The 21,234-nt window shown below is 39.7% G+C and overlaps 1 protein-coding gene across 3 annotated transcripts in view; it reads right to left on the minus strand.

Annotated features, from left to right (window-relative positions):
* SEL1L2 (SEL1L2 adaptor subunit of ERAD E3 ligase) overlaps positions 1-21,234 on the minus strand; it is a 123,022-nt gene that overhangs the window by 11,457 nt on the left and 90,331 nt on the right. For all 3 annotated transcript variants that reach the window (XM_053890448.1, XM_019462761.2, XM_019462760.2), the window contains exons 10-17: positions 21,119-21,175; positions 12,892-12,960; positions 11,912-11,989; positions 8,153-8,215; positions 7,496-7,583; positions 3,395-3,543; positions 2,101-2,266; positions 1,919-1,993 (exon numbers count right to left, since the gene is read on the minus strand). In XM_053890448.1, coding sequence (XP_053746423.1) covers positions 1,919-1,993; positions 2,101-2,266; positions 3,395-3,543; positions 7,496-7,583; positions 8,153-8,215; positions 11,912-11,989; positions 12,892-12,960; positions 21,119-21,175 — 745 coding nt within the window. The remainder of the gene's footprint in view (positions 1-1,918; positions 1,994-2,100; positions 2,267-3,394; positions 3,544-7,495; positions 7,584-8,152; positions 8,216-11,911; positions 11,990-12,891; positions 12,961-21,118; positions 21,176-21,234) is intronic.

Genomic DNA, 21,234 nt, shown 5'->3' on the forward strand with positions numbered 1-21,234 from the left:
GGTGCCTTGGTGGCTCAGTTGGTTGAGCATCTGACTCTTGATTTCAAAAGGCTCAGGTCATGATCTCATGAGTTTAAGCTCCACTGTCAGTGTGGAGCCTGCTTTGGATTCTCTCCCCCACCCTCTGTCCACGCCCCCTTCAAAATAAATAAATAAACTTTAAAAAATGTACAGGTATCTGGGGGCAAGTCCTTATAGAAATGCTACCCAAGAGAAGGGATTGGAGGGACCCAGAGAGGCAAAAGTCCCTTGAAGCCCTAATGAGAAACCCACTTCATTTCTAATTTTGCCCAAAGCTGCCCTCCTTTGACCCTGAGATTCTTTCTGGGCTATAACCACAAACAGACAGGACTTCTATGTGTTTTCAAGCTTTAGAAGGGGTAGGCAGGACCTCTAAAATCTCTGAGAAGGAAGGCAGTGAACAGGCAGGTTCTCCAGAGGATTCAGCTCCACCCTAATTGGGGGGCTGACTGGGGGAATATAGTGACCCTGACAGGCTCTCAGGGGGTCACTTGACAGTGGGGAGGATTCCTCCTTGAATTTCACAGTCACAGCGTGGTGACTGGGTCCTGATGGTTCAGCGTTCTCTGCACGCACTGCACCACCAGTGCTGATCAGAAATGTTCATTATTAGATTTCCTAACCTCAAGTGAGGTACAGCAGCCTCATCTCCAGAGACACTCATGCCTGACCTCTCTTGTGACACATAGTTAATTTTAGCAGCCTGACTTTTTTTTTGTATTGGAGAATTCTGTTTAATATTAATGTCCCCTCATTTTCAACGTTTCTTTTCCTTGGTGCAATTTCCACACATTTCCTGGCTTGGAACAGGCCTGTATTTGTTGCAATTGAGCTCATTTGCCACAGCTGAGAGATTGCTGGTGTTGTTTCCCTACACCAAACAAGGTCTTTATTGCATTTTAGAAAACATACACTTTTCTTCTTTAGGGAATTTCTCACTAAAGTTGCCTGGATGGCTTGCTGCTGGGTCACCTGCTCAGCTAGATCTGAGAAGACACCCCCCATAACTTTTCCCCTCTGCCTCATATTAATATCAGTTGAGAATTTTTTTCATACCATTCACTTCTTATAGAAAAGAGGTGATTCTACCTCAGCATGAGACAATTTTAAGCAACTTAATTGGAAGTAAAATTGCTCTTTTATTGCATGAGACTTCCTCACATATCCAAATGCAGATAGAGCTTTGCAGCATCTGTTTGCTTTTAATAATGCCACCTGCCAATGCTTTCCCACCAGTGCTATTACACTTTCCTTATCACATGTGAATCCTGTAAGCGTAGCGTGGGAACCCCGGGAATAGGGAGAGGATCTGATATTTGACTCTGGGTTTTGTTCTGTTTTGTTTTCTGATGCTAACATGTTAATAGTTATAATAAAGGTGTGAAGTTGGTAGTAATCATCAATGTGGCACTTCAAAAGAGACATCAAATGAGTCTTAAATCCATAAGTAATTTTACCTATAAATTCATTGAGACATAGGTCACTACTCAGAAAAAAACTCAGCAAATGTGTGACTGAAGCCAGAACAACAAAACTGGTTTCCTGAGTAAAATTGTCATATTTCAAACAATTGTTCTGGTGCCATGGAGACAGAGCCATAGAAAAATTTCTATTGTTTACTAAACCAGGACCTTGAGAATAACAAAGAAATTCCTGGAAATGACCTGTCAACCAAAGACTGACCCTAACATTGGTTTACTAAACCAGGGACCTTGAGAATAACAAAGAAATTCCTGGAAATGACCTGTCAACCAAAGACTGACCCTAACATTGATACAGTTTGAAATACCACCTTCTTGATATCTTGCTTATACACCGGAGAACTCAGCTGAAGCGAATCGATGACTAATAGTGGACAGAGACCAGGCACGTGCTTATTTTTATCTAGGTTCTATACCTTGAATGGCAGCTCGATTCCATAGGAGAAGTGCCATTGGATACATCTTCTCTTTTTCAAGAATTTTAACCTTTTCTAAAAAAAGGAGAAATTTCATTAGGAAGGCTTAAAATACCCGTGTAGTAAAGTCATTTATGCATATGTATGATTGGGGAATTGCAGAGAATTTTAACTTATCTTACTAGATTCCAAAATGAATGCTGAATTGCTTTGAGCTACTTCATACCCCATTTCTGCAAGCAGTGCATACTGAACAAGAGAAGAATCTATATCACCATCCTTATAGGCAAAGTATGCTGTCAGGAATTTCTCAGCCCAGTGGCCTAGTTCACAGACACCTTTATAAAGCTGTATATGGAAAAAGAAATCAAGCAGACTAGTTAGCCAATATACTTCATCCCAGGTAAATGATGAATGAAGTCAATCTTCAGCTCCTGCTGGCTGGTCAGGCAAGGATTTCAGGTTTAAAGCATGGCATTTTGAAAATTATTTAGGGTGAAGACATAATACCTTTCATAGGCACAGAGATTACAAGTGTGTATTTTTTGGTCTTGAGCTGAAACTTCCGGAGGCTTATTTTAAATTTGCGTAATAAACTTTCCTGACTTAGAGGCTATTTGGCAGGACAAGAATACATCGACTTCTTTTTTTAAAAAAAGGACTTTTCTGGGCACTGCTACACTGCAAGGGTGAGTGATAAGGCCACAGCTGATGTGGAAAGGAGAGAATGAAGGGAAGACAGTGCCTGAGGGTGTAGGTGACATAACCACGAGGGAGGTGTGCAGAGCTCTGTGGGGACAAACGTCAACTTAGCTGAATAGCCCTTATGTAACCAAAAGAGGCTAGCCATACATAATTCATTAGGAAGTTGGCAAAGGAGCAAATCTAAAGATAGATTATTAGCTGGCAGCTTTTGAAATGAGTTTCAGAGGGGCCAGATTGCAACATGGAGGTATTTATATTGGTGCAGTGGAAGTGTTTAATAAATCAATGAAGGACATTAAAGTCCTAAAAGCTTTCTTTTGAAAAGTACATCACTGGCTCAGGCTGAAAGAATTCACCTTCTCAGCTGTCATCCAAATCCTCAAAAACCTAAGGGCCCTGCTTTCCGGGAAGCAGTGGGCTGCATTTTCTGGGCTAAATCAAGACTTTCATTACCCACAACTCTCAATCCCACTGAAGTGTCCAGTTGCCCTGGCCATTTAGTGAAGGCTGAGACAGAACTCCTTAACTGAATTCTGAGGTGAGCTCTGAACCTGATGAAAAGCCAAATGCAAGAGAGGAGGGATCATTTCTCTTCTTCCCTTTCCCAGCCTGAGTTTCATCACTGCTTTTCCTCCCTGGCAAAAGTCAGTGTTCATGCTGTCAACTGGGAGAGGTAATATCTATAAAATCATAGACACCAACAACTTAAGGACAGTTTCACCTCCTCTGTGTGATAAATGAAAAATACTTTAAAAACATCCCATTATTTACCTCCACAGCAGTTCTGCACGATCTTAACACTCCTGTTCCTGTTGCGTACATCTCGGCCAGATAATAAATGGCGAGGGGCTGCCCACTCTGAGATGCCAAGTAAAAATATTTGAAGGCAAGTTTATAATCCTTCCATACTCCAGAGCCAGCTGAAAATTAAAATGATTTTGAGCCACCCCTCATTTGTGTTATTTTTTATATTATAATCTATGAATATAATGGTCATAGTGATGCCTTCTGTTTTAAATAAGAACCAACCAATCCATAGCCAACCAAAAGTCAAGCTGTTACAGATCCACTGTTTGTAGGGGGGAAAAGCTGAGTTTGATTATAAGTAAGAATAAGGAAATTTATGTTCTTGACCCATTCAGAAATCTGAAGAAGGACTCCTTAGTCTCATGAAGATATCTCTTCAATACAACATACCTAAGATTAATAAAAGTAAACTAAGTGTGGTCTCTGAGTACCAGCGACAACAACCAGGATGTGGCTCACCATCCTTGTCCTTCCACACCAGAAGACCAGTGTAGTGCCTCCCTGTCATAACTATGGATTTTGGAGCAGGCAAATCCCAGCTCCAGGAGGCTCAACTCAGATTCAACTCATGCTTGGAGCAAGGAGAGGCATTTGGGACTAGGATAGAAAAATCAGCATACTCTCAGCAGCTGGGATTCATATCCTGGCTCTTTCATTATTCCTTTGTGAGTTGGGCACTTCTAGGCCCTTTATTTTCAAAAGGAGAGGCTTTCACTAGATGGTCCCTAGATTTTCTTCCAGCTGTTAACATTTCATAACCTTTAGTAGCGGTGCCACTAAGAGCAAAGGCTCTGGAGGCAGAACACTTGGGCCTGAATTACCAGTTCCACTAACTGAGTGATCTTGGGCAAGCTCTTGGACCTTAATATGGCTCAGTTTGCTCATCTATAAACTGTAGGATACCCCCTACATGTGCTGATAGGACTAAATGAGTAAATGCACATAAAGACTTAATAAACATTAGCCATTACTATTTCTCTTATTTTAGAAGCTTGAGTTATCTGATGGGTCCTGGGCCTGCAACTTGTAATGAGCAAGAAGAACAAGGCCATCTTAGGCAACTACCCAAGACAAGTACAAAACAGGCCATCTCCTTGGGCTACTAAAGAAAATGCCAGCGGATGTTGCAGTCTGCTGCTCCCCTAGCTCTACCTCTGAAAGGAAGGACTTAAGGGGATACTCAGGTATGTTCAGATCTCTTGGTACTTGTCTTGGGCACTCCCTCTCTCAGTCCCCACAGAGTATTACAAAGTTTCATGGCTTCCTAAGACCTCCTACCCCAATCACTCTACCTTCCCTCTCAGAAGACAACTTGGTACCTCCTATCTCATTGAGGAAATTCTTGCATTGTCTTTTCTCACTTGCTTCTCTCTCCTTCCTTCCAGATTTACATCTGCAATATCCTTTCCTCCATCTCTCCAGTCTTTGAGGGTGAGAAGTTCCTCCTCTTTATTAAGGCTAATGAGGCCTCCATCTACCTGGGTGCAGTCAGATCCTAATGCCACCCTATTTTTTCCATAACCTCTTCATCAATTATCTCATAACTTCCATGACACATTAATTATCTCCAATAATTGTCTGGCCCTTTTTTTTGTCAGAAATTATACCCAGGTCTCCCATCATCTTAAAAAGAATTCCCTCTTGGTTCTTGGTCTCTCTCATGCTACCATTCCATCCTTCTTCCTCCATTTAAAGGCACACAACTTCCAAGAATATTTTTACTTATCTACTTTCTCACTTTCCATTCATACCCCAACACATTGTGTCTGGTTTCTATACCAACCAGTCCAATGACCACATAAACATTCTCTATATTGACAAGGCCCATAGATTCTCAGACCTTTCTTATTTTTTGTTTGTTTTGTTTTGTTTTGAAGAAGCAGGCTTCTCATTACATTTCACAGAGGGGCTCATTCATTTATTCTTTCTTGACAGTTCTATCCTGTGGCTTCCTTAAGATCACTTTTTCCCCCCATTCCTCTGATCATGCTTTTTCAGTCTTTTTGTGTCTTCACAGTCCCCACAGAGTCTTCACTCTTTCTTTGCAAACCTTTTCAATACAACAGTGAGGACCACCAGATTTCTGACCATGGCCCACTGTTCCTCTCATGTTCTCATTTCCTTTTGCAGTCTCAGCTACTTTTAATTAACTCCTATATGTTGATGCCTCTCAAATATTTCTCTTCAAGTTTGACCTTTCTTGTGAGTTTCATACCTGTTTTGGGGTATCCACTGGACATCACAAGGCACCTCAAACTCAACCTTTTCAAAAGTGAGCTTCCTGACTATACCTTTTGCCTCCTTCCTCAACTGGTATCTTTTCCTTCGGTCTTCAAATTCCTCCTCAGATTGCTGCCTCAACATTCTATCTAAATCAATCACTCCAGCAATTTGATTTTTGTTAAAAAAGGAGTAGACTTAACAATGCATTTGTCATATGGATCCAGGAAAGACCCCAAAGAGCCAAAGTAATGTTGAAAAAGAAAACCAAAGCTAAAGAAAACCAAAGCTAAAGGCCTCACAATTCTGGACTTCAAGCTGTATTAGCAAGCTATAATCATCAAGATAGTATGGTACTGGCACAAAAACAATTACATAGATCAGTGGAACAGAACAGAGAACCCAGAAATGGACCCACAAATATATGGCCAACTAGTCTTCAACAAAGCAGGAAAGAATATCCAATGGAAAAAAGACAGTTTCTTCAGCAAATGGTGTTGGGAAAACTGGATAGCAACATGCAGAAGAATGAATCTGGACCACTTTCTTACACCGTACACAAAAATAAACTCAAAAATGGATGAAAGACCTAAATGGAAGACAGGAAACCACCAAAATCCTAGAGGAGAGAACAGAAAACAACCTCTTTGATCTCGGCTACAGCAACTTCTTATTAGACATGTCTCCAGAGGCAAGGGAAACAAGAGCAAAAATGAACTATTGGGACCTCATCAAGATAAAAACCTTCTACACGGTGAAGGAAACAATCAGCAAAACTAAAAGGCGACCGACATAATGGGAGAAGATATTTGCAATGACATATTGGATAAGGGTTAGTATCCAACCTCTATAAAGAACTTACCAAACTCAGCACCCAAAACACAATCCAGTGAAGAAATGGGCAGAAGACATGAATAGACACTTTTCCAAAGAAGACATCCAGATGGCTAACAGACACATGAAAAGATGTTCAACACTGCTTATTATCAGGGAAATACAAATCAAAACCACAATGAGATACCACCTCACACTTATCAGAATGGCTAAAATTAACAACTTGGGAAATGACAGATGTTGGCGAGGATGTGGAGAAAGGGGAACACTTTTGCACTGCTGGTGGGAATGTGAACGGTGCAGCTATTCTGGGAAAATAGTATGGACGTTCCTCAAAAATTAAAAATAGAGCTTCCCTAGGACCTAGCAATCGCACTACTAGGTATTTATCCAAAGGATACAAATAGCTGATTCGAAGGGGCACATGTACCCCAATGTTTAGAGCAGTGCTATCAACAATAGCCAAATTATGGAAAGAGCTCAAAAGTCCATTGATTGGTGAATGTATAAAAAAGATGTGGTATATACACACACCCACAATGGAATATTACTCAGCAATCGAAAAGAATGAAATCTTGCCATTTGTAACAGCGTGGATGGAACTAGAATGTATTATGCTAAGTGAAATAAGTCAGTCAGAGAAAGATAAATATCATACAATTTCACTAATGTGGAGTTTAAGAAACACAATAGATGAACAGAGGGGAAGGGAAGGAAAAATAAGATAAAAAGAGAGAAAGAGGCAAACCATAAGAAACTCTTAAATACAGAGAACAAACTGAGGGTTTCCTGGAGGAGAGGTGTGGGGAGGGGGATGGGCTTACTGGGTGATGGGCATTAAGGAGGGCACTTGTGGTAAGCACCAGGTGTTATATGTAAGTGATGTATCACTAAATTCTACTCCTGAAACCGTTATTACACTATATGTTAACTAACTTGGATTTAAATAAAATTTACAAAAAATAATGCACTTGTCAGTCTTGGCACAGTAGCTATATTTGTAGCACTTACAGTAGTACATGAAGCCTAACTGAAACTGTGCGTTGGGCCATCCTTTCTCTGCAGCTTTCTGAAAGTATTTAAGTGCTTCAGCATAATTCTGCAAGATAATTACACTCTATTACTCAAAGGTGTATTGTATAACTCCATGGTAACAATTGCCTTCTTTTTTTTTTAAAGAGTATAGATAGTGCCTTATGTGATTTAGGCTAATTAAAATAGTATCAGAAGCATTATAGACTTATTTAATAATTATATTATACTCTATTAGGAAATAATTATCTCATTTTCACTGTAAATTATGTCTTTTCCTACACTGACAGTATTTTTTTTTTTTTAGATATTGGGGAAAGGTCACCCAAAAGTGCAGAGGATAACAAAAAAGATAAATTTCTCTGTCAGAAAAAGTCTTCAGGAATTATATAATTTCTAAGGTTACTTAGAATCTATAATTCTAAGATATAAATATGGTCATTATTCTTGTCACAAATTTGTTCTATGTCTCTTTGGCAAATATTCCACTGGATTATTTTATTTCTATCATCAAATACGATAGTTTGGCAAACTAGGTATTAGACATTAATTCTTTTAAATTAATCAACAATCATGAATTTTACCCCATAAATTGCTAGAAATATGTTGAAAAGATAATGAAATTATTTAACTTACCACAGGAACTCCTTTCCCATAAAAGTAAAGAAGACCGAGCCCATGAAGACCAATTGCATTGCCCTGGAACAGTTTTAAAAATCCAAGTAAAGTCCCAGAAGAATTCATGATAAGGTAAATTATGGAAAAATCATTCTAAATATTTAAAATGCACCCAGTAGAGGTTTAATCAAGGCAGGTTAATGAGACAGTTGGTAAATTATTCTGTCTCTCTCTAGTTTCTCCTTTCATGCCTTCATAACCCCCTCTGACGAGAAAAGAGGGAAACAAAAGCCAAATCTTTTCTCCATTCTTTCATTCAGCATTTATTTAGCACTAGCTTTGTGAGTGACTCCATAATAGGCATTGGACAGACGTAGGAGGTGAAAGTTGAGAGATGACAAAACAATGATCCCTGTCTTAGAGAGTTCACAGGCTAGTGGGGTCTGATCCACTAAGTAGCGCCTCTTAAAATAGTCACATCAAAAGTGGTAAGTCCTGTGCTAGAAACAGATCAGGAGTGTTGTGGACACCTAGAAGGGGGACTCAACTGCCTAGATGAGGGTAGAGACTGAGGGGATTGAGTTGTCAGAGGTGGTTGACATTTGAGTTTGGTCTTGAAGGATGTGTAGGAATTTTCCAGAAGAGAGAAGTCTATCCAGACACTTGTTACCTGCTTTGGTCAAAGGAGGTTGACATAAATGGCCAAGTAACATTTTAAAGATTCTTTGAATTTTGATCTAGCAATTCTGGATGGTAAGGTGTTGTTAATATATGTTTCTTCATTTAAATCTGATTGCTTATAACATCATCAGTGTTTTCTTTTCCATTTGATGCTAAATTAACTACCATTTCTTTTTCTGATTAGTATTCTAAAGAGCCTATGGAATGGAGTATTTATTTAGCATGTTTAGAATTTAGCACATGTTCAAATACATCAGTACTTTGCATATCAATCCTGGATGAAGTGTGAACCTTGAAAGTGACTTCCCCAACCAGGAAGCCCACTTTTCTTTTTGTCTCCCATCATGTATTTCACCTGCTAGTGACTGAGTAAAGAGGCACATTTGGCCACTCGACTGTCATTCAGTAGACATATAGGTTTGTTTTACAGGTTTATAGTATTTCCTCAGGACTCAAGTTTTGATAGAAAACTCTCCAGATTCTTCTTACCACCTAAATGTAGTTATTGTGGATGCAGCCAGAGTCCCTCTCACTGTTACAGGAATAGCACATAACTAGAGAAGGCATAGTTCAAAAATTATTTCGAAACTCCAAAGTTTGAGCCTATGAATATCAAAGGGCCAGCTATTGCAAGAATTCTTAAGGATGGTCCAGCTGTATTTAAAACCGGTGGTATACAACTGCTCTCTTCTTCTTGCCTGTCCCCTTACTATGTATCTACTTGTTGTCCTAGAACTCTTGGGAAAGTCTGGTCTGGGGGTGGTAAGGCCTTGTGTGATGGATGTGGTAAAGTCTGGTGAGTCTGTCTTCTAACAGTGAGTCTGTCTTCATTCAGGTGTTGAGAAAAATAGAAGAGAAGGGAAATGAGAATAGAGAAGGAGGAAGGGAGAGAAGAGGGTAAGGTTTCTAACCTTTGGCTCACCAACTATTTATGGACCAGAGTACTTGTTTATAATTTTCAGGTCAGGAGTGGCCCACTTAGATCCCTCCAGGAGCCATTCAGGTAATGTAAGTAGTACATCAATCTGGTGATAGACTGACAGAGACTGAGGCAAATCAGAGAGTTCCTGCCCTGTTTAAAGGCAGTAGCACCACTCAAGAAACTGCCCCAGGCAACTGTTGTCATATGGAGTGGCAGCCTCATATGGTCAGCTCTTCCCATTTTCCAAGAAAAGCTGGATGTCCAAATTTGTATATGTAATTTCCTGATTTGTTTTTTTACTTCAATATAGTTGACACACGACATTACATTAGTTTCAGGTGTACAGGATAGTGAAAGAGAAAACCAGAAGAATATAGTCCAATATGGACCCAACAGGATAACTGCTCATGTTTCTGAGAAAATAAGATAAAAGAAGTCATAAAGACTGTAGCTTTGTATCCTGATCTGATGACTTAAAAGCAAATTAAAAAACATATATATATATATAATCTTAATGTTATATCTTATCTTAATATTATATATAGTAAGAGTATGGGTATGCAGAAAGTGGAAGATAGAAAGACAGAAAACCTTTTACTTTGGTAGTGACCCCAAGTGAGAAATCTAATAAACCATCAACCAGGTGATGATAAAGGAATATATGGTCATGTCCACCTGATGCCATTCAGAATAATTATCTAAATATAATTTTAGATTTATCTGTAAAGAAAGACAGCTCAGATTTAGAACACAAGTAGCTCAGATTCCTGCCCTGAATAGCTTGGAAGCCGGGTTAATTTACACACCCAACTTCCTGGCGTTATTCCTTTGGGCTGACAAATCAGTGTTATTTGCCAGATTACAAAATATCTTCCTCTGTTACTTAACCCCACCTCTTTTTCAGCCAGTTTTCCCTTGTCATCCTAATCTAATGGTACTCCATCCAGATCACTTTCTTGCTGAGCAAAAATTTCATATAAATTACAAGGGAGAGGAGAGGAGAGGAGTACCAGCCTTCTCAGTAATTTACAACACAATAGCAGCAGCTCCAAGGTGTTAGTCGCTTATAAATAGGCTCCTAAAGCAGCATGTGGGCTTTTAAAAACTGAGTACAGTTGAAAGTATTCCCCAGTTTGAGCACATCTTTACTCCCAGTGTTGCAGTAAGGCATTGTGAGACAATGAAATCCTTCCTGCTGTGCAGGGTTAGAAAGTTTATCAAGGCCATTTCCCAGCATTAGGCACATGGGTGTTACAATGAGGATGTTCTTAATGCACTAAAGGAAGTCAGAGTAGTCTACTAAGTTTTATCAGACAGATGCTAGTGTCACTGAGCCCCGGAATCAAGACAAAAATTTTAGTGGCAGGAGCCATATTATTCCATTTCTATATTCCTTCATAGATCCAATTAATTCTGCTTTGGATATGCTTTGAAGTTCACTCTACCTAACTGGCCCAAGACTGCAGAAGATAAGCTGACCCACTGCATCTACTGTAAGCCAGGCACTGCTTTAAGTACTTTGCAATAAAAGGCATATAAACATAAACTCATTAGATCCTGGCAACAACAATATGAGGCAAATCTTCTTATATTCCCATTTTACATTTGGGAAAATTGAGGCACAGAGAAGTTAAGTAACTTTCCCATGGTCACACAGGCAGTATGCTGCAGGGCTGGCATTTAAACCATGGATTCTGCCTCCAGAGTTGTGTCTCAACCATCTTGTCCTGGTCACCTATCTGATGGTCTGCCTGGGCCAGGGAAATTTCTGGCCTTTGGGTAAGACTAAACGGGAAAAAACTAGGCATTTCTTATTTGTCCTTGTCCTGAACTTACTGCAGATATTGTTTGAGTTTTCCCTTCCTCTGTCCTCTTTTATTTCCTGTTTCCTGAGCTAGGTGGCCTCACCTTCTGGGGGACAGAAAGCTGAGCTTTTGTTCGCCCTCATGCTGGAGAAGCATGTCATTGCCATTTTTCGTTTACTGAGAAAACAAGATGTGTCTCCCCCTATCCCAACTCCACGTTTTATTGTCAATGATATTCTTCTCCAAGACATGAAACTCCCAGGCTCATTACTTGGGCATGGGGCTTTGAAATCAACTCTTATGCATGAGTCTGCATGTAATAAAAGCCAAGTGTTTTTAAGTGCTTACAGAAATGGGCTGAGTACATACCTTACTGGCTGCCATGGAAAAGTATTTGAAGGCAGTTGCATTATTTTGTGGGGCTGCAGCGTTCCCCTCTAAATACATCTACAGAAACAAACAAGAGGATGTAAAAAAAAAAACTGAGGAATTTGTGGGTGATTAAAATGTTTTAGAACTACATAGAAGTGATAGTTGGCCAACATTGTGAAATGCAGTGAATGCCACTGAATATACAGTTTAAAATGGCTGATTTTATGTTGATTTCACCTCAATTTTAATCAAAGAAAAAACTGAGGAAGCAACCTACAACACACATTCTGGAGTGCCCTGGCCTAAGGGCAGAGAAACGGACCCTATTTTGTGTCTTTTTCACTGTTTCCTTCCATCTAAATTAGTATGTAGCACTTCTGGAAAAGGAGCATTTGTCCCCATGGTTACTAATGCAAATTGGCCGCAGGGAGCCAAGGGCAGCACTTGGGGGGATGAATGGTCTTTGAAGGAGAGAAAAAAATGTTCTTCTTTAGAGGAACTGTCCACAAAAGTTGCTCAGCAGCCGAGGGCCCTCCCTTGATAGGTGGCCCCAGGATGGACTTTGGTCAGCTTAGAGCTGGTTCTCATTTCCAGGGTGTAGGTAGGAGGCATCTCACGGGAGGCAGGGGGTGGGGGTGTGGGGGGTGGCCATACCAGTTAGATGTTCAGTTCGCCCAGATCTCTTGTTATGTGCCAGAGTAGGGGGTCATGGTGGTGGTAGGGGTCTCTGCCCAGGAACCCTGAGCCAAGTGCACTTTCAAGGCTGTTTTTGGTGCCTCAGACAAAGGCTGCTGTTGTATGGGGCTTTTTCTCAAACTGTCACCTCAAGAATACTATCCTCAGTCTGTAGTGGAATGCCCTGGCCAGCTGCTTCCATGAAAGACATCTGTCATGCTATACTGGGTTCAATTAGCTGGTACCATTAGTTTCTTAGGTTTTTAAGAAATAAAAAGTACTGATCAAGATGAAGCATGTACCTTTCCTATAAATGCCATGGCATTTGCACTCCCAGCCTTTGCTGCCTTTAAGAAGTAGTATAATGCTTTCTGGAGAGAAAAGGAACAAACAGTATTATTGACAGTCACAAACATATCCTACAAAATGTTTTTCAAACCAGACTTTATTTCATTTAACATACATTCAAAAAATATCTGTGAAATGCCCACATTGTTTAAGGCGCTATTTCAAATGTTATTTCAAGCATAAACCTGAAGAGTGGGTGCCATATAGAGTTCACAAATACAATTTTAAAATGTGAGGACTGTTCCTTGCATGTGGAAAGGCATCATGGGCATGTGGCTTTGTGGAGGACAGATGAATCCCACCTATAGAACTACATAGTTCATTATTTTGAAAAAGTATGCTTCGATGTTAACAGTATGTATTTTATAAGACATTTTGTACAATTTGGTAGAATTGGACATGCAGTCTCCTAATGTTTATAAGGCCGAGTGAGTAAAACAAGACACCTCTAGCTCCTGCTGAGACTAAGTCTTTTTTTTTAAATATATAATTTATTGTCAAATTGGTTCCCATACAACACCCAGTGCTCATCCCAACCAGTGCCCTCCTCATGCCCATCACCCATTTTCCCCTCTCCCCCGCCCCCCGCCATTAACCCTCAGTTCGTTCTCTGTATTTAAGAGTCTCTTATGGTTTGCCTCCCTACCTCTCTGTTTGTAACCTTTTCCCCTCCTCTCTTCCCCCATGGTCTCTGTTAAGTTTCTCAGGATCCACATATGAGTGAAAACATGGTAACTGTCTTTCTCTGCCTAATTTATTTCACTTAGCGTAATACTCTCCAGTTCTATCCACGTTGCTACAAATGGCCATATTTCATTCTTTCTCATTGCCAAGTAGTATTCCATTGTATATATAAACCACATCTTCTTCATCCATTCGTCAGTTGATTGACATTTAGGCTCTTTCCATAATTTAGCTATTGTTGAAAGTGCTGCTATAAATATTGGGGTACAAGTGCCCCTGTGCATCAGCACTACTGTATCCTTTGGGTAAATTCCTAGCAGTGCTATGGCTGGGTCATAGGGTAGTTCTATTTTAAATTTTTTGAGGAACCTCCATACTGTTTTCCAGAGAGGTGCACCAGTTTGCATTCCCACCAACAGTGCAAGTCTTTTTATAGAAGTGAACTTCAGGCTAATTCTTTCTAAAGCAAAATGAAGGAGGCCAGCCTAGCCTCTGCTTCTCTCTAGGTTGTAACATTAATTGAAACGCTCAGTCTAGAACATCTAAGGGCTGACCTGTCCCTTGTTGCCCCATTCCTTAGGCTTCATCTTAACCTCCCAGAAGTTCTCCTCAGAAACCACATGGAGCATTAAAAGAAATTAGGCCCACAAATGAGAAATGAAGACACTTTCCAAAGTGTCTTTTTTAGGACACAACTCTTCTGTCTTTAAAAAGCCTCAACTAAGAGTGCCTGGGTGGCTCCGTTGGTTAAGCGTCTGACTCTTGATCTCAGCTGAGGTCATGATCTCACAGTTTGTGAGATCAAATCCCATGTCAGGCTCTGTGCTGACAGTGTGGAGCCTGCTTGGGATTCTCTCTTGCTCTCTGCTTCTCTCTCTCTCTCTCTCTCTCTTTCGCAAAATAAATAGACTTAAAAAAAAAAAAAGCCTAGGGGCATCTGGATGGCTCAGCTGGTTAAGCATCTGACTTTGGCTCAAGTCATGATCTCACAGTTTGTGAGTTCAAGCCCTGAGTCAGGCTCTGTGCTGATAGCTCAGAGCCTGGAGCCTACTTCAGATACTGTGTCTCCCTCTCTCTCTCTCTGCCCCTCCCCTGCTCACACTCTGTCTCTGTCTCTCTCAAAAATAAACATTAAAAAAAAAACAAAAAAAACACAAACCTTGACTAGGTTGACATACAAGAATCTGCTCCTTCCCAAAGAGGAGAGAACATTTAAGGAAGAAATGTGAGTAGTTCCTTTATATGTGCATTTGCTCCAGAAATATTGCCAACTTATTTGGGAATCACACCCTTGTTGTAAGTTAGTCTGCCTTGTGGACATAACTAAATACGAATGCCACCAGTGCTGAACCTCACTAAATCATATACCCATTCATCCATTTATCTCTTCTATTCTTCATTTATTCTTTATTTCAAAAACTTAATTGAAAAGTGCTATATATAGTAGTAGTGTGTTAAGTATTATAGGTGATTCATAGATGAACAAAAAACACCATCCCTACATATGCTTTCCACCAATACTGCTGTGAAGAAAGGTACATATGTAAATAGCAATGACAGTAGGTGAAAGGTGGGATAAAAGCAACACCAAAAAGAATTAGAGAGGCATGGAATAACAGAAATTGTACATAAGTGTTTTACAAGTTTTGTCTTACCTAATCTTCACAACAGCAGTATAAGGAATGACACTCAAAGTGAAGCAGATTTGAGTGAATGACACTCAAAGTGAAGTAGTTCTCCCGATTCAATTCCCATGCACTTAGTACTCTGCCTTCATGGTGTCAAGAAAGAGGACTTAAATGACAAAGGTCTCACAAAAGATGGAGAGGATTCACCAGCACAGAGGGCATCATAGGCTGGAGGAATAACATGAGCAAGGAACGGAGATAGAAATGTTCAAGATGTGTTTAGGAAACAGTAATTACTTCAGTATGGCTGAAGTAGAATATCCAAAAGTTAAGATGTGCAGGAATATGATGGGGCCATATTATACCAGTCCTGGATACTAGGCCAAAGTTCCTCTTTTATTTGGCAGAAAATAGAAGGCATTGGAAATTTATGGTCATAAAGGAATCTTGAGACAACAAGTGATGTCCAAAATGTCTAGAATAACCTAAGTGTCAATTGGATAGGAGCAAATTGTAGCAATGTATGATTTATCAATCATCTATCAGTAAATAAATCAAAGGTATGATTTACCAATCACATTTATCTGATCCTATTAATACAGAAAATGAAGGTATTTCTTATAAATGAGCCAAGACCCAAAATACCCGTGGGTAACTATCATGGCATACATCCATACATTTAATTGTTTGCTTAATTTTCTGTCTCCCCCAGTGTTGAATCCTCTGTACTTAGTACAGTATCTACTGTATATCAGTCACGTAGGAAATATTTCTGGACTGAATGCATGAGTGAATGAATGAAAGAGTAAGTTTATAAATCTCTAAAACAGGGGAACTAGATTTTAAGCATTATAGTCCCTTATAGTTCTCATACTATGATTCTGTGACATAATTCTCAAAGTCTAGTTTCAGAATCTGGCTTTCAAATACATATTTGGCAATAGAGAGTTCTGGGGGAAAAACTGTCATTCTGGTGAACTATACTTGAACTGTTAAAGGAGATAAACAAATAAGAATCAGAAGATAAGAATCCTGGAGTTTTCCCCATCTTTCAATATAATGATCCCATAAGAACTAAAGGAAATGAAGCTTTCTCTAATTTCCCCTTCTATACCCCTCCACTCTCATGACTTACTCAGCATTTCAGTTCTCTTTTATTTATCTTTAAATTAACCTACATTTAATGCTGTTGCATTTACTAAACATTTACTAAGCTCTGTGTGAAAGTATCATACAAGTTACTTTGATGGGTCCTTGCTCTCAAAGAGTTAAATATCCATCCATCCATCCACCCATCCATCCATCCACCCATCCATCCATCCATCCATCCATCCATCCATCCATCATCTGCTGCAGTCTGCATATTTGTGTCCCTTCAAAATTCATATGTTGAAACCTAATATCCAAGATGATGGTATTAGGAGGTAGGGCCTTTGGAAGGTGACTGGCAGAGCTTTCATGAATGGGATTAGTGTCTTTATAAAAGAGGCCCCAGAGAGCAAGCTCACTTTCTGTTACATGAGGATACAACAAGAAGTCCATAAACGGGATAGAGGGCCCTATCTAACCATGCTGACACCTTGATGCCAGATTTCAAGCTTCGAGAAGTGTGAGAAATATATTTCCATTGTTTATAAGCCACCCAGACTATGGTATTTTTGTTACAGTGGCTAAAACAGACTGACACCATCTATCCTTTATTCAAATATTTACTGAGCACCTACAGTCATATTTTACTGATTCTCAGATGTGCCCCCCACTTTAATAAGACACTTCTTACTATCAATGGCATCATATAATTTATATTGGCAGTGTATTTTCTTTCTCAGTAGAACACAAAATAAAGTATCTTATAATTGATGGTGTCTTAGATAGGTTGAAATATAGTATGTCCCAGGCATTATGCTAAGAGAAATTTTATTATTTAAACACATATCTATTTTTTTTACTAAAAATTTTTTTTAATGTTTTTATTTATTTTTGAGAGAGAGAGAGACAGAGTGTGACTGGGGAAGGGGCAGAGAGAGGGAGACACAGAATCTGAAGCAGGCTCTGGGCTCTGAGCTGTCAGCACAGAGCCCCACACAGGGCTCAAACTCACAAACCATGAGATCATAACCTGAGCCAAAGTTGGATGCTTAACCGACTGAGACACCTAGGTGCCCCCACGTCTCTTTAAAAAAAAAAAAAAAAAAACAACGAGCATGATTTTTCATTGGTTCAAGAAAATCCCTAGTTTAATCAGTTTATAACATTTCCCCTAGAATGAAATGCCAAGAAATATTTATAAACACTGAAAATAAATATAAACTGAAAATATTTATAAATACTCCTTTTATCTCAAAATTTGTAAATCATCCTGAAAAGGGATGATATTAGCTCTTGATTTTTTAATGGGTGGCAGGATAGACAAAGCAGTTGCTCTTACATATCTGATTATTATGCCTCTGCTAGATTTAATTTAATTATGCCATATCCACTTTAATAATATGCACCCAAATACCCAGCATTCCTAAGCCAATTCATGCTGAGCCTGTACATATTTAGGAATGCAAATTACATTAAAATGTATGTGTAGAAATTCAAGATAATGTAATCAAGGCTTGCATATACAATATTTTTCAATAATTAAGAATTTGGTAGTGGGGGAGGGAGAGGTGAAAATGTTGCCTTATAGTGACAACCCATGAAAGAGATTAATTTAATCAAACAATGAGGAGAAAAAAAAGGCAAATGAGTTATTTCCAGGTTTTTGATACTTAATTTTCTGGGAAGTAAACTGGGCATTACTTACATTTATAAAGAAGCTTACTACATTAATCATTTTCTTTGGTGGACCAAAGCATTAGCATACTGGCTCAAGTGGTGGCTCTCAGGCTGAGGACCAACATATAATGCTTAAGATGCTATCACTCACTAACTCACTCATTCATTCATTCATTCATTTATTCATTTGTTCAATAAATACTAAGTACTTAATATATACAAGGTACTATCAGAGTATAGGATACATAGAACGAGCAAGATAGACAAGAACTTACATTCCATGATTATCCAGATAATAAACAAGATCAAAATAATTCAGGGAGTGATATGGGCTAGAGGAAAATAAACACTGTAATAGGATGAGTAGTGGAACAGTAGAGTTGATCAAGAAAATCCTTTCTAAAGAGGTAAGACTTGAAAGATGAGAGGCTAGCCATGGGAGGAGTTATAGTAACAGCCTTTCAGAAACTGGGTCTATCCTTTTACCTTCTCTCTCCACTTTGCATCACCCTCCAAGTTGATTCTGGTGCAGTTAAGTCGTGGTAAGCTGCAAAACTGACCACAGTACTTTGCCGTTTGCCTTCATTAGGAGTCCTTTTAACTACCCCTTCAATGCTGGCTGACCTTGTAATTTGCTTTGGCCAAAAGAATGTGGTGGAAGTGATTTGTAAGTTCCAACTCAAGGCCTTCTACCCTTGTGTTCTTAGAACCTTTGGCTACTAGGTGAAAAGCTTGGGCATAGTTGGCTGGGAGAAGAAAGCATGTGGAGAAACCTAGTCATCTTAGGTGTCACAGATGAGGCCATCATAAACCAGCCTGCCCCGGCCAATACTCTACAGATGCATGAGCAAGCCTAGTCAAGGTTGGTTGAGCCTGGCTGAGATCAGAAGAATTACTCAGCTGAGCCCAGCCAAAACTGCTAACCTGCCAAAATCATGAGTTAAATAAATGGTTGTTGTTTTAAGCCATCTAAATTGGGGAGTGGTTTATGATGCAGCCTAAACTGATTGATACATAAGCCAATCAGTCTGGAGATTTGAAGCCTTGACTGGAGCACTCTATGCAGGTTTGGGTTTATTAGGCTGAGGTAAGCTGGAAGGACAAGCCTGTGCTCGCACCTAGAAAGTGCCTGAACCACTCAGATGTTCTGGAAATAAGCCAGCATTTTGGTGATGTCTGGATGGGAAGTATGGGGCCCAACACTACCATTTGAAAATTTTCAAATAGTGGTCAGAAACCTGATAAATTATATCATTCCTTCTTTTTGCTTTATGTATTTATTTTTTTTTTTAACGTTTATTTCTTTTTTAGACAGAGAGAGACAGAGCATGAACGGGGGAGGGTCAGAGAGAGGGAGACACAGAATCTGAAACAGGCTCCAGGCTCCGAGCTGTCAGCACAGAGCCCGATGCGGGGCTTGAACTCACGGACCGTGAGATCATGACCTGAGCCGAAGTCGGCTGCTTAACCAACTGAGCCACCCAGGCGCCCCTCTTTTTGCTTTATAAATGAGGAAACTAGATTTTAGAGGTTGTATGTCTCCCACCCCCACCCAGCTCAAAAGGAAGTACAGTTTAATGGAAAGAGCACAGGCTTTGAATGTTGAAGCCCAGAGTTCAGATTCTGATTCTCAACATTACTACCCAGCTGTGATACTTGAAACAATTTACTTCATTCCTCCAGCCTCAGCTCCTCCTCTGTAAAATAGAGATAAACCTCTGTGGATGAGTGCATAGGAGAGCCTGGCTGAGTTCCTTGGTGTTGCCCAAGTGCCTGGCTGTTGCTACTACAGCACCAGAATCTTTGACTCAGCGTTGGGATTACATTTCATCCTCATCTGGAGGCAGCTCCCATCTGGTATTCAGAGTGGCTGGTGCTCCCCAGTTCTTAGCTTTATAGGGTTTTTCACGTATTCTGCAAAAACTGGAGGGTATTCCCTACAGCTGAGGTTTGGGTGCCTTCACACTCAATGGAATTTCATGTTTATGGAAAATGGGCAATTCTTACCAGTTTATGTATCTGTTAGTTAACATGAGAACCTCACTGCAGACTGAAATCTGACACTGGAGTAATATTATGAATCTAGAACTTCTCATCTATGAAGGTAGAACCCTGGTTATGATGAAGATTAATCAAATCTGAAGACCTTCAAGTGAGCTGTCTTAAGATGCATATGCTTATTTCAATTGCTACCTATTTTTTTCATGTTTTATGAATTTACCCAGTGTGTACTCAAATTACACTCATAAAAATAACATAAAGTGAAGTGAAAAGTAATAACAAATCACTCTTTTATGTAACCACCTAATAAAGTAGTTATTTCTATTGCTTAGCCATTGGGACTATGTTGAAATAGGGTATGTGTTCCTTTGAGACAATGAGCACATACGTTCTATAAAATGACAAGGGCTGCAAAATCATCTTTTAAAAAGAATCTCAGTTACTTCCTCAGATCTGAGGGGATCCATGGCCTTGAAACCACAATTAGAATCTAGATGAGACCTTATCCCCCCAGCTCTGGTATCTTACTGAAGATCTTGTGTAGGTCAAGTTTATTTGCTTTTTTCTCCACTATAAATTTGAGTTGTTAATTAATCTTCTAACCTCGCTGGGATAAGGTAAGGTTAAGCAAAATGATTGAAAGGAGCTTTGCAAATTTATAAAGATGTTTAATAATATTTCTAATTATATTGAAAGCAGTCTGAGGCTGGTTCTCAGACCCCTCACAAGAAACTCCCATGTGGACTCTCCACCGCTGGTTTTTGGGCAATGGGTGTGTCCAAGGCTGGCAAGTGAGGGTATCTTCCTCACCCAACACCAGTTAGGGTGGGAAGAGACTAGGTTCAAGGGGAGCATGGAAACTCCCCAGCCCCAGTGTTTTGTTGGAAGCCTCTACTCCTTTATATTTAGAGGCAGTTAGGAAAAGTGCTTTCTCTGGTGAACTTTGTTCTTCCTCAAAAGCTACAACACTGATCTGACCAAGGAAGTAGTAATGGGCTCTCCCCAGCAACTTTTCCATGCTCCACTCCTCCCTTTTTGCCCTACTATCCTCCCTCACCACTCTCCTCCCCACAAGATGTGACTGAATCTTGAAATGACTTACATAATAATCCTGATCCAGACCTTTCCTCCCAATTAGATGTAATTGTCCAAGAGAAACCTAGGAACAACAATTTTTGAAAATTATTTTTAGTGATAGCATTAATTTAAATGAAGAAA

Source organism: Panthera pardus, unplaced genomic scaffold (genome assembly GCF_024362965.1).
Source record: "Panthera pardus isolate Hobbes unplaced genomic scaffold, ASM2436296v1 HiC_scaffold_25, whole genome shotgun sequence".
NCBI lineage: Eukaryota > Metazoa > Chordata > Mammalia > Carnivora > Felidae > Panthera > Panthera pardus.